Source organism: Leptidea sinapis, chromosome 29 (genome assembly GCF_905404315.1).
Source record: "Leptidea sinapis chromosome 29, ilLepSina1.1, whole genome shotgun sequence".
Classification (NCBI taxonomy): Eukaryota; Metazoa; Arthropoda; class Insecta; order Lepidoptera; family Pieridae; genus Leptidea; species Leptidea sinapis.
The window spans coordinates 8,146,398-8,161,480 of record NC_066293.1 but is presented as its reverse complement, the minus strand read 5'-3'; the positions used below and the strand labels follow the sequence as shown (position 1 = coordinate 8,161,480).

General features: G+C 34.3%; 1 protein-coding gene across 1 annotated transcript in view; it reads left to right on the top strand.

Moving 5' to 3' along the window:
- LOC126973387 (single-minded homolog 1) overlaps nt 1-15,083 on the top strand; it is a 97,788-nt gene that overhangs the window by 70,595 nt on the left and 12,110 nt on the right. The window contains exons 3-6 of the mRNA XM_050820634.1: nt 198-373; nt 1,399-1,520; nt 3,264-3,384; nt 7,199-7,377. Of these exons, the coding sequence (XP_050676591.1) occupies nt 198-373; nt 1,399-1,520; nt 3,264-3,384; nt 7,199-7,377 (598 nt within the window). The remainder of the gene's footprint in view (nt 1-197; nt 374-1,398; nt 1,521-3,263; nt 3,385-7,198; nt 7,378-15,083) is intronic.

Here is a 15,083-nt window from a genome sequence, read left to right as displayed (position 1 = left end):
GGCGTATCAATTACCATCAACTGAACGTCCTGCTCGTCTCGCCTCATTTTTTTATCATAAAAATAAATCAAAACTGGATCTCAAGATTTTTGAAACTATGTAAGAAGGAGTTTTAATTTTCTATTTTATTTTTAGTGGTATTATTATTATTTATTTAATTATCGTAGAGGTTTTTTTTAAACACAGTGTATTTCCAGGACTAGGTGATGCTTGGGGAGCTGCACCACCACCTCCAACCCCCCGGGAGCTGTCCATCCGGGAGCTGGGCTCACATCTTCTCCAGACGCTAGACGGGTTCATCTTCGTTGTGGCTCCAGACGGGAAGATCATGTACATCAGTGAAACTGCTTCTGTTCATCTTGGTTTGAGTCAGGTGTGATTTGTGAAGCAGGATTTGCCAATATACTCAAATTTTATGTAAAGAAAGGGTCTCACGTGATAGGAACTGATGATGCAACCGCCCATGGACACCGCAACACCAGGGGTCTGGATATACGTTGACAGCTTTTAAGTTCTGAGTATTCTAATTCAAATATTTTTATTCAAAATAGGATTTAAACTCACTTATTGAACGTCAAACCTACCACCCCTTTGAAATAGTGTACCTGAGAAATAGTTATATATTCAATACGTTATGTTTTTAAAGTGATAACCCTCACTTCTAGGATTAATACACATATAAAATTTGAAAAACGAAATTTTATGAACGAAGCGGGATTCATTTTCATTCAAAAACATAACATATTGTTTAGATTTACAAGAGCGACATCTCAAGTCAATTTCCTAATATGCAAATATTGGGGTTGAGCAGGTAATCAACTGTAAAGTAGATCCTGTAGATGAAGCCACAACCTGAGAGTAGAACAAAGCAAACAGAATTTTATAACGAGGCGGTACTCGAACGGTTAGCTCAGTTGGTCAGAGCACCGGCACGGAACGCTGGAGGTCGTGGGTTCGAATCCCGCATCGTTCATAAAATTTTGTTTTTCAAATTTTATTTGTATGTTATATATTTAAAGACAAATATATTTTTCTCAAAAAATATGGTAACAATGTAATATCTTACAATGAAACTTATTATTTAATAGCCTTTTTTAATGAAAATAAGGGACGAGACGAGCAGGACGTTCAGCTAATGGAAATTGATATGCCTTGCCCATTACAATGCAGTGCCACTCAGGATTCTTGAAAAACCCAAATATTATGAGCGGCACTACAATTGCGCTCGTCACCTTGAGACACAAGATGTTAAGTCTCATTTGCCCAGTAATTTAAGCCTGAGGGCGGTCGCTCCATTCCTAATCTGTGGTATCCTTAGAGATGTTATTGACTTCAAAAATAATTCTCAAAGGAATAAAGGGATTGAGAAGCCATCTAACTGGCAACTGGTCTCCTCAGGTAGAATTGACCGGCAACTCCATTTACGAATACATCCATCAAGCAGACCATGAGGAGATGAATGCAGTCCTAAGTCTTCAACATCCACACTCCTATCTGGGACACCAATTCCCTAACCTTGGGTAAGCCAGCTTATTAATACAATAGTAGATTTTACAACGAGTGCACAAAACGAACCATTTTTATCCGAGACTTTTGATAATGTCGAGGATAAAAAGGTTTTGTGGACGAGTTATAAACTCTGCTTTTCGATCGCGATTGAACTTTCCACTTATTTTGGCTAGCGATTTCAACATCAACTTCGCTGATAAAAAGAGCAGTTGACAATTTTTCTTTCGAAAACATTGAATTTGAAAATGAATCCACAAGAATCCACAACAAAATATGGGACCACCATTGACGCGGTATTTTCCAGATATTTAGAAGGTATCAAGTCTGAAACTTTTGTTTCTTATTTCAGTTACCATAAACCTATAGTTTCAGTGACAAAAATTTCTTAATAAACTACATGTATTGTAAGATAATAAAAATATTTTGAACAATATTAACTACTCATTTATTTAATAAAAGAAAAAATACTGCATAAATAAAATAAATAAATAATTATAATTGCATAAGTTGATAAAAAATGGCATGCAATAGCTTTAACGCGGCAGTCCCCGAGTGCCACACGTCTTTTTTTTTTAATTTTACGACATTGTTATTAGGCTTGGGCTCCAGACCTATACAGCCTACTATTGAATTAATTTGGCAATATATATACTTTTTTTAATTAATTAAATAACCTGCCGTATTTTAATTTAAATTTTAATATCTTTTTTGTCTTAAAAAACACACGAGGCAAATAAATTAAAGTAAATATTCGGTTTTTTCCATCTTTAACCGAAATCTAACAAGTATTGTTTTTATTCAAAATTTATTATAAAAGTTTTAAAGAACAAACGGCTTTTTTTGGTATTTTCTGAACCGGTTTCAAATTATGGTTATTACCGGTTAAAATCGGTTTGTATCTTTTATTTCATTTGTAGTTAAGCAATAAGTTTATGCCAGTCAATGATAGAATAAGAAAATTTATATGTTTAGCAACTATGAAATAAATGATAAATACGTAATCAAGGGTAATCACTTTCTAATAAAGCAGTAAACAATAAATTTTAATATAACCACGAATGGAAACAGTTTACTCATTAGACAAGTAAAAAAAACAATTTGAACAATTGTTGAGCAAAAAGTTAAAAAACACCAATTTATTTAAACAAACACCACTAGTGCGGAAATGAATAAATTTCCGCACGCTAAGCATACGTAGTAATTTTGAGCAAATTATTAAACAATATAAAAAAAATACCAATTCAATTAAACTAACTTACAATATAGTTTAATTTAGCTAACTAACTAACAATTAACAAAAAAATTACTTGTGCGGAAAATAATAACTTTCCGCACAAAACATACCTACGCAAAAAAAAGTCTGCTTTTAAAAGTAAAATACATAATAAAAGTACTACACCCAGCTCCTATATGCCACCTGCTAAGTCTATATACGACCAGTATTTACAAAATGTTAAGAACTTAGATCATTTATACGTCAAACGAGCGTACGGCTCACCTGGTGTTAAGTGATCACCGCCGCCCACATTCTTTTGCAACACCAGAGGAATCACAAGAGCGTTGCCGCCCTTTAAGGAAGGTGTACGCGCTCTTTTTGAAGGTACCCATGTCGTATCGTTCCGGAAACACCGCACAAGGAAGCTCATTCCACAGATTTGTAGTACGTGGAAGAAAGCTTTGTCCGCACTTGGAGGACCACCACTACACTTATAATGATAATTTTATGCAAGACCTACACGATTGTGTTCGACCAGGTATCCAGTCGGAGGCAACTGGAGTACCAGCGTTGATGTGGAGTGTGAACGAGCCTTCTTCATCAGGATGAAATGCGTTCTGGCCAAACGAAATGCTGGATTGACATCTTCAGGTTATAAGGTACGAGGTAGTCTAACATCGGAAAACTCCTTTAGTCGCGTTGGGAATTTTAGTAGGGGAAAATCTTATGGGTTACCGTCACCGACATGCTCATGACTGGCGCACTATATAAATAAATAATAAAATAAATATAAATATAAATATAAATATAAATAAATAAATACAGTTCGACACTTTTTGAATTGGTGAAATTTCGAGAGTTCGCGTCACCGAAATGCTTATAGCAGTATATCTGTAGCCATACAGCTGACGTATTGTGCAACATTAGTGCTGTATCTTATTAGTAAGTGATATCTTATAAGACTACCGGCAGCCTCTACAACTGCCAATTTTTAAGGCGGCACTAAATGTCAGCGACCTTGAGCGATATGAGTTCACGGCTGCCGGCCCGCCATCTATGTAACAAAGCCAATATATTCAAAATTCTTGCGTGGAAAACAGTTTATATGCTTACAATCCTCGTTATTCACTACTAATCTGAATAAATGAACCTACACAAAAAAGTACAAGCTATAACTTTTCTGAGGGAAATACCAAAAAAAATGCGTCACGCCATGCCAAAAAACTTGTTTAACTTCAAAGAAAAGTGGTAGTTCAAAAAGGCTCGGCAGTGTTAACTATAACCAACAGCAAGCATTAGCAACCTACAAATAAGACTTAAGCCTATGTGTAACAGGATTAAGTAGTGTTCATAGCTCGAAATGCTATACTTTCACCACAAAACTTGTCTAAAAACACCATGTTTGCGTGTTTTCTGCTTACTCTTCGCCTTAATTAGATTAGTATCGTTTAACGGAAACTATATATAATATAGATAATGATTTTCACCTATCTTAAAATGTTGGATTGAATTGAAACTTTGCACACTTATCAATGATCGAAGAAAATACATTAATTTAAGCAGTCTGTTACACTTTTATTTGATATGGGGCTCTATCGATAGAGTCAACGGTTATACCAACTGCACCAGCGATCTTTTTTGAATTTATTCTTCTTTTGGTACGTTAGGGAAAAATTATCCACACACACCGTCACGCACATTTGACACCCTGACGTTGACTGGTCAATTATACCAATTGTATCATACTTCAGCTACCAAGCCTCTTGTAACCAAAGAGTATGTAAATACTAGGTAATAAGAACCAGGACTGCCTAAGTGGAACTTTAAATTTAGTTTAGTATGAAACGTGCACTCATTTAACATAAGTTTGAAATGGTAAATTATAATTATTACAGTTTGGCGATTGGCGACGAAGTAAAATCCGGCTAAGTTTGAAAGCGAACAGTTGTACAAATTATTTAAGTTTTCTCTAGTGTTAATTCCGCCAATATTTGTTTTTAAAACAATTCGACACGTGTTTCGCCTCTACACGAGGCATCCTCAGGACGTGTTGTCTCGCCAAAATCTGGCACGAGACTTGGAAACAAATATTGGCGGAATTAACACTAGAGAAAACTTAAATAATTTGTATAATTATGGATTTCCGCAAAGTAACGCCTAATTCAATATTTTTTTTTAGCGAACAGTTGCTTAAAACGTAGAGTATTTTGGTTATCTCCGTTTTCTAAAAGATTATAGTCGTAATCTGTCAATCTATCAATGACTGCACGTTTCATACAATCCAGTGAATCCCTTTTTTTTTTAGAGTTTCGCTAACTGCTTGAGCTACAAGCAGTTAGCCTACCGAATGTACATATGTCTACCGAACTACAAACAATGAACGGGAATTAAATAAATTTCAATTAATATTATATAAGCTGTATAAAATAATATTAATGATATTTAATTACATATTATTTAATTAAATTATGCGATATAATAATATTTTCATTGGTTGTAATTAATACCTTCTTGATTACAATATTCTTTTTTCTACAAGCGTATATATCATTGTATCACGAGGAATATTTAAGGATATCCATTTTATTATGCAAAAGAAGAATTACTTCTTGCGTGCATACATAAGGACAACCACTCTTTTTTTTTTAATTATGAGTTCAAGTTCAACTAACAATTGAGTCCCATGCATAAACTTTGTTACCATTGTGAAAATTATCAGCAAATCCAAGCTTAAATTAAACAAATATCAATCTACCCACTTAAGTTCTAACCCCTCGCATGCGCGCCGGGATGGATAAACCACGCTGTATTTATTGGGGCTGTAAGCATGTTGCATATGCTTAGGTTTGAGTACTGTTCAATTATACTGAATGGAGAGGATTATTAGGTGTTTTGTGTTGGATTATTTATTTTCTTGTAAAAATATTTCTTTCTGTGTGAATGTTATTCAGTGTGTTATGTTCTATGCAGCATTTGTTTATGGTTACAGATGTAAAAATCTAAAATTTATATTTTTAAATCATTATTATCTTGCTTAGAGCATCTGGCTGTGACTTCATGTTAAATTCGAGACGCGATTCCTTAGTAATTAAAAACTAATTAACTAATGTATGTAGCTTCTGTTGTAGTAAATAATTATGGCTTCATTTACAGTATCTATCAAATCCCAGAACTGAGCATTATCACCTTAAAAAATTAACAAATTATTTAGATACAAATGATTTAATTTTTCTTTAGTGTTAATTCCGCCAATATTTGTTTTTAAACAACTTGACACGTGTTTCGCCTCTACACGAGGCATCCTCAGGACGTGTTGTCTCGTGTAGAGGCGAAACACGTGTCGAGTTGTTTAAAAAAAATATTGCCGGAAGTAACACTAAAGAAAACTTAAATCATTGGTATAATTATGGATTTCCGTAAAGAAACGCCTACTTCAATAAATTTTCTTAAATTATTTAGATTTGCAAGACGACATCTCAAGTCAATCTCCTCATATGCAAGTATTGGGGTTGAGCAGGATATCAACTGTAAAGTAGATCCTGTAGATGAAGCCACAAACTGAGAGTTAAACAAGACATATACAAGATATTTTATCAACGATACGTCACTCGAATGGTTGGCTCAGTGGAATAACAATCGCACGGAACGTGAATGTCGCGGGTTTGAGTCCCGTATCGTTCATAAATTTTGTTTTTAAATTTAATTCTTGTAATTAATCCTAGAAGTGAGGGTTATTACTTAAAAAAATAACAAATTGTCATAATCTATATTATTACTTATACAAATTTTGAAATTTCAGCCGGAAAAGCTGTGTAGAAAATTTCTTACTAATTCATCTAAGTTATTCATTAAATTTTATAGAAATAGCTACTGATAAAACTCTCCCATTCAGTTGAAAATGAGTTCATATGTGTAAGCTATAATAAAATATTTAAATTAGATTATAATATTGATATTTTTTTAATTTAAATTTTATAAAAAACAGGTGTCCTTGTCATTAAAAAGCTTAAATATAGATAAGTAGTAAATTCATTATTTTTATCTTTTCTAATTTGTTTTTAGCATTGGTTTTTTAGTTTAGTAACGATTATAGATTATGGGTACCACAACGGCGCCTATTTCTGCCGTGAAGCAGTAATGTATAAGCATTACTAAGTTTCGGTCAGAAGGGCGCCGTAACTAGTGAAATTACTTGGCAAATGAGACTTAACATCTTATGTCTCAAGGTGACGAGCGCAGTTGTAGTACCATACAGAATTTTTGGGGTTTTTCAAGAATCCTGAGCGGTACTACATTGTAATGGGCAGAGCATATCAATTACAATCAGATAACGTCCTGTTCGTCTCGTCCCTTATTGTTTTTCAAAATCATTTTCATGCAAAAATTTTATTTTTCAAATGTTGATTTTTCAGCTAGAAAATCTGTGTGCAGAAAGCTTTAATTAAGTCACCTAACTTAAGGTTATTTTTACAGGTGATCCACTGCTCCGGGTACCTGCGCGCGCGCCGGTTTGGAGAGAGTTCGGCCCCGCTTGGATTGGTCGCGGTCGGTCACTCTCTCCCCCCGTCAGCAGTGACAGAGTTAAAGCTACATTCAAACATGTTCATGTTCCGAGCTTCTTTGGATATGAGGCTTATCTTCTTGGACGCAAGGTTGGTTTTACAATGGTACTAACTCTGGAGAAAATTTTGGGCATTAACCTTTCTTGTCTGAGTGAGACGGAAGAATAAAATAGTACGATAGAAATAGATGAGTATAGATATATAGAGTTTTTTTGTAATTATATAAAATATTACCTCTGGTTACTTCGAATATGTACTTAATTAAAGGTAAGGTCTTATTAAGATAAATATGGCCGAAACATAACCTCTACCGTAACGAAAATTAATCAAAAACAGTTGTAAGGCGACAATTATTTTTATATTATTATTCTGCTAAGATTATTTCTACGCCTAAATAGGCTGTGAAAACGTCGAAATAAATTGAGGTTGACAGTTAACCTCTATTTTGAGCAATGCACGCACCATAACACAAAGTGAACGAACAAATCGCGAGTGTAAGACGTAGCTTGTCACACTTAAATATGATTATAATAATAATATTGACACACATTTTACACAAATTATCTTGCCCCAAGTTAAGCATATATAGCCTGTGTTATGGGTTACAAGACAATGATATATATAATACAATATACTTACTTAAACATACATATATTCATATAAACATACATTTAAACATCCATGACTCGGAAACAAACATCTATATTCATCATATAAATGCTTGCACCTACCTATTCGAAACCGGATTAGATTGAATACAAAATGCCACTCATAATCGGTTATGATTCAATTTATAATTCGAAATGAGCCAACCGTTCGAGTTCAGTAGTAAGAGCGCTCGGACGGAACCCAAGAGGTCGCGGGTTCGAGTACCGCATCGTTCATAAAATTTGGTTACAAATTTAATTTGTACAATTAATCATCACCTTTCAATATCAAATTGCTTAAATATATTATTAATGTCTGACACAAGCATGTCTTGAGTATGATCAATCAATCTCCTTTATAACTTGTGCTTTTTATTACTCACGTGGCACGAGTATTTTAAAGCAAATCCACCAGCCGCTGATAATTCCGTGACGGTATTAAATGGCCGCGGATCGTTTACGAGACATGGAACAATGAGGCAATTGTGTAATTTTTTTGTATTGGAATAGTTAATAATCATTCCCTTGAAACTTTAACGAACAATAAACAACTGGACTCACAATCACGCTCAAAGGTTACATCGTCTATTAGGCAGAGTTTTCGTTCGGTTGTGTGTCGACCGCGCTTTGAATACAATGCCACGCAATGACAAAGTGTTCAGTGAAAAACTGTCCAAGCATATATCGAACCTTGAAAAGGATGGAGTGTCGTATTTCAAGTAAGTGCCCCATTAAATTAACAAAATTGTGTAACTGTCTTGCGTTTTTAATTATTTTAGCTAAAACAAAATGTTCTTGACTCGTGTTCGCGTCCGAACTTGTATACGTTGTATTGTGAGCGTATACGACAGACTTTGAACTTTGCTATCACGAAATAAGGTGGTAATTTTAATGTATGTTTTAATGTTATCTGTATAAGTTAATGTATACGTATATATTATAACGCCGCTCGGACATTTTGTGACGACCTTTTAATAAGCTATTGTGAGTCTAATTGTTCATAGTACGTTAATGTATAATGTTTTTTATGATAGTCTCCAATTAATTAGCACTGGAGTCCCGTAGGGGTAGGGCCACAACGTTTTCATCGAGAACTCGAGAAAATATTCAGTTTTTTTAAATTAAATTGACACCAAAATTTATGAACGATGCGGGACTCGAACCTCTCGGGTTCCGTCCGAGCGATCCTACCACTGAGCTAACCGTTCGAGTAATCATAAGTCTTCGTATATCTTGTTCAACTCCCAGGTTGTGGCTCCATCTACAGTATCTACTTTACAGTTGATAACCTGCTCAACCCCAATTATTGCATATTAGGAAATTGACGTGAGATGTCCCTCTTTTTTATAAATAAGAAATTGTTTGGATTGAGCTATGTTCTACCTTCAACTATAAACCAGAGAAGGTAGTTATTCAGTAAACTATGTTTCAAACTGCCAGTTATTTTCTAAGTCGCAATGTCGCGCGCGAAATCGGTCAATAACTCTCTATATGGCATTCCTGAGAACCGTTTTATTAAACAATGAAGCCATTAAGCCTCTTGTCAAGTAAAACGAATATGAGAGCTTTGAATACTTGGAAAATTCATATTATTGCTTGATAGTTCACAATTTGTTGGGGTTCTGGCCTTATATATGTTCAGGCATTGGTCTATAAATAAATGTAAATGATTTTTAAATAAATGGCTCTTTCGTAAATCCTATTACGCCACAGCTGAATATCTAAGTGATCGGACAGCCTGGGCCAGATTATGATTATTTTACAGCGATAGAAATGACTGTACAATATTGTATATTTTTATTTAAAAGAGCGCAAAAAAAAATGCCGGGAGAGTTTCTTGCGCCGCTTCTGCTCTCTCAGAGCGCCATTTGTTTCCAAAGCGGTAGTAGTATCTAGTATATTAGAAGTGACATCAAAAAGAATTCTAAAGGAATCAGTTTTAAGAAAATAAATGCCTTTTATAATATTCAGTAATTTAAATGAAATATTTATAGTGACGATTCAAGAGCGCTCACTTTAAGCTTAATTTAATAAAGTTTATTTGACTTTGACTTTGTGTTTTTGTTATAATTTAATTCAAATTCAAATATTTTTATTCAAAATCACTTATTGAACGTTAAAAACTGACTCAGACCTGAGAAGAATGGGCGCAAGAAACTTAGCGGACTTTTTTTATATAAAAATATGGATTACCATGTGATATCGTACAATAAACATTTATAATTAAAGAGCCTGCGGATGTTCGCTTTATTCCCAGTCTGTGGTGTCATTAAGAAAATCGTTTATGCTATAGCAACCTTTCCCACACAAATGTTTTTTAACACATCTTTTAAATTTCGTAACATATTTGTTTTGTAGGTACATTTTGTGGGATCATATTGTAGAAGCATATACATCGCCCAACAAAAAAAGTAGGCATAACAAGTTTATGTTTGTTCCACGTGTTAACATTATGAATGTCACATTTTCTAGAAAATTCCTCAATGTGCTTATGAACATACAGAACATTATAAAAAATATATTGAGAGGCAACAGTCAAAATGTTTATTTCTTCAAATTTTTCTCTTAATGATTCTTTAGGGCCTAGGTTATAAATCGCGCGAATAGCCCTCTTCTGCAACACAAATATGGTATTAATATCGGCCGCACTGCCCCATAACACTAAAGTATACTAGTCGCGCCGTATGTATGTCAGTTAACCGCCTAATTTTTTAACCGCATATGCTGCAGAACTAAGCCTATTCGCCAATCCTTCAATATGCCCCATTGCAATTTCAAATCAAGAGTAATGCCAAGAAATACAGCAGTTTCCTTCCAATCATTCCATTGATTGAGCCCAAGTTTAAACACATGATGTCTTGCGTATACTTCCCAGCCAAATCGAGGCTTGTTTAATAAAAATATTCGCTCGTAAAGTCGCCATTGCAAGTAAAGTTTATTGGTTCACGCCAATCAAGTGCGCGTAAAGTTGCCGGCTTCGTCGAAGGCGGACAATGGAAGTAATGTCTGTAAGTTATGACGCCCTGGTACCCATTAATGCTTAACACCTGTTCGGACCGGTTCCGCGAGGTCTATCGATGGTCGGGAGGCTTGGAAACCGAAAAAATTTAACCGGTTACTGTTTGTGTATCTACTTTGATGACGATTATTATCGATTTCTTTTTTAATTTTAGAATTTTGTTATAAAAATTATAAATTTTCTTGAAAAGCCGATACAGAACGGTTTTTTGTATACCAGAGCGTTACGCGAACGGTCATATCTTGACTTGAGGAGTAAGCTTGAATGTAATGTAAGGTGAATGCTTGATTTTGATTTTGACATACAAGATATCAATTGAAAAATGAATCATCATCACCCGGAAGATGTCCACTGCTGGACAAAGGCCTCCTCCAAAGATTTCCACTACGATCGGTCCTGGGATGCCCTCATCCTACGTATTCCGGCGATCTTGACCAGATCGTCGGTCCTTCTTGTACGGCCTACCAACACTGCGTCTTCCGATACGTGGTCGCCATTCGAGGACTTTTCTGCCCCACCGGCCATCACTCCGTCGAACTATGTCGGCTCGATGTTTGGGCTATTTCGGTGACTTTGAATCTCCTACGGATCTCCTCATCTCTGATTTCTTCTCGCAGGGAAACTCCGAGCATAGCCCTCTCCATTGCCCTCTGAGCAACCATTAAATTTCTCATCAGGCCTTGATAAGAGTGATTGGAAATAATATTTTAATATTTATATAAATCTCATCCATTGGTTGTGGTTCAGTAGACATGTGTTACAAGAGTCTTGGTAGCTGAACATCAGGGTGTCGAGATTGCGTGACAGTGTACGCGCGCATCGTATAAATTCACTCTTATAATTTTGCCCTAACGCGTAATAGTTATTTATGCAACTGTTGTGTAATAAGGGGTATTGAAACACGAATGTGGATTTATAGTGATAATAATATCACATGAGTGTTTTAATACCTAATTATCAACAGTTGCATACAAGACTTTATCTACACCCAGACTATGAATCCTCTAAAAGATTCTAAAACAGTTAGCTTACTGCTAACATTAAAACAGCCAGCCCTAGTAGTAACCTAATATCATCCCTTACTAATTATATATAAATAAACTAAGTATTAATGAAAGAATTATTTATTTTAGTACTAATTTACATTTTGTATAGTGCAATTATTAAAATTCACTTGAAAATTATGTTATTTTGTAGCGTTTAAAATATCCGGCGGTGTGCTGTCAAAACTTGAATCGCTCATTTTTTCAAGAAAAATGGCGGGGTTTCGAATAACCTACTTTTTTTTACGGCGCGCCATGTTCTGGTAGTGCAGAACGCGCGTAAACGAAAATGTTCTTTTTTTGAAATTCATACAGATACCACGCATCGAGCAATAAGAATGTGAATTTGTTGAAACACTTTGTGCATGAAGGGATCGAAAAAAAAAAACCAAGGAGTGTTGTTATGAAATTCAGTACAACATTACAACACTCGTTTGGATGATGTAATTGTTATTACGACATTGGGTGTTTTAATGTTGGTAAATAAGCTAACTGTTTCAGAATCTTTTATAGAGGATTTAAAGCATGAGTGTAGATAAAAATCGTAACTTTATAATAATGATACGATATAGTTCTAATGATTGATTGAAAACTTACTGCTCATCGAATCAAAAGACCTCACACATACTATGCGAAAGTTTATCCACACTGGATCAAGTTACACGCAGCTGACGACTTCAGGTGTTACTATTATGATTTTGTTGTCTATTTAAGTAGCTCAGCTATTTTAAGCTATCTACGAGAAACACAATCGGAGTTACATCACTTATGTTACTAGGAAACCATGAGATTCAAATTCAAATATTTTTATTCAAAATAGGATTTAAAATCACTTATTGAACGTCAAAAACTACCACCATTCAAAAGAGACTGGCTCAGACCTGAGAAGAATGGGCGCAGGAAACTCAGCGGGCTTTTTTTTTAATATAAAATATTAACAATGTGATATCGTACAATAAACATTTATAATTAAAGAGCCTGAGGGTGTTCGCTTTATTCCCAGTCCGTGGTGTCATTAAGAAAATCGTTTATGCTATAATAACCTTTCCCTCACAAACGTTTTTTAACAATTCTTTTAAATTTCGTAACACATTTGTTTTGTACATTTTCTGGGATCATATTGTAGAAGCATATACATCGCCCAACAAAAGACTTACTAACTCGACCCAACCGAGTAGTAGGCATAACAAGTTTATGTTTGTTTCTCGTGTTAACATTATGAATGTCACAGTTTCTAGAGAATTCATAGAGCAACACTGGCCACACCTAATGACCAGAAGGGTTAAAAAAAATTGTCAGATATAGACACTGCTGATAGAAGAGAAAACTTAGAACTGTTAAAATTTGAAATTTCAATATATTAAAAAAACAAAAACATCATTTCAACAATGCACAGTAGTAAACATTGATCTTGTCACTAAATACATTCGTTTTCAATTATAAAATATACACAGCACTAATGTTGCACAATACGTCAGCTGTATAGCTACAGATATACTGCTTTAAGCATTTCGGTGATAAGATTTTCCCCTGACAAATGTGCCCAACGCGACTATAGAAGTTATCACACCTAAAATTAGCTGTTACTCTTACTTCGTCCGTATTAAGTGTAAACAAATTAGTTGGTATTCTAAAGTCTTATATATCTTTCAAGTTTAAGGTGTTGTAAGAAACGTTTTCATTCGAAATTGTTTTTCTCCGACTTTGCAAATCCGAATACCACGAAAAATTCTTTTAATTTTTTGGGTTAATCTATAGCCTATTACACTTCGAAATAATGTGGCTTACTATCGGTAACAGAATTTTCAAAAAACACCCAGGTTACCCCCTACAACCTCACAAACATTATTCTTCATAATATTTGTAAGTACTTTAAGATTTGGTCCCAAAAAAATTATTACTGCAAAAATATATCTACCAAGTAAAATTTACAAGTTTTCGCAGTATCACCGACGGAAGGAAACCAACTATCCATTTAATCGTACAGCTGAACCATATTATTGCTATTTTCTATTTTTTTTTAAATCCCAGTGACATCGATATCAAAACAGGAATAATTACCGCATTTAATATATAATATGAGTAATTACATATTCGTTTACTCAAAAATTAAATATTAAATACAACTAAAACGCTTGCTTATACAAAATTAACCTTATTACCAGTGATTAGAGTGACTTTTGTATTGTTGCCGGCGAAACGTGTCAAAGTGGTGTTTGAGCAGATTGCTTCCGCAACCTCAGCACTATTAAATGAATGGAGTCGACTTTAACTTTGTTTTTTTAACAATTGATTGAAGTGAGCGATAGCGAATTTTAAAAATGTAACGATGAGTTCGAATCTGTTTTTAAATTACTTTTACCATAGAGGCTTCGAAAATACTTCAATATAAGTAGATATATTGTAAATAACTATCTAAATCACTCACGCATTAGTATTTTATTAAAAAGTTGTGGCTACAATTGCGTGATAGCATGAGTGAGAGGTTGCTGTCAAATTTTGAAATGACAGATTGATTTTCTTACTATTCATTGGCAAAAGAGATTTAAAAGTTAAATTTTTAATTACGATTACTCGTTGACAGTTGCTAATGATAAAATAATATGATAATATTCATATATTTGAAGTTTCTATAAATTATCAACGGAAAAAGGTTTCAGTTAAATAATTTCTCGCAAGCTTATTGAGTTAAAGAGTTAAATATAAAATGTATTTTATATGCACTTAATATGTTTGGTAATAATTTTAAGTTCAGATATTTAGCCACCGTCTCAACAGACTTCTGTGTTCTCAAAAACACTCAAGCACAAAGGGGACAAAAAGCGGCAAATTGCCGACGCAAATAATTGCCACGCGCTTGAAATCTCCCCGTTTTTGAGGATAATATTTATTATACGGTAGACTATCTCTCGCAGCGATGTCTGCGCGAATTTTGAAATAAATAAATCAAATCAAATCAAAATCAGTTTATTCACGTAGGTCACGGAAATGACACTTATGAATATCAAAAAAATTAAAAGTTTTTCTTATTGAATCTACCGCTACTTCGTAAAGGGTTGAGCTAATGAGAAGAAGTAGCAAGAAACT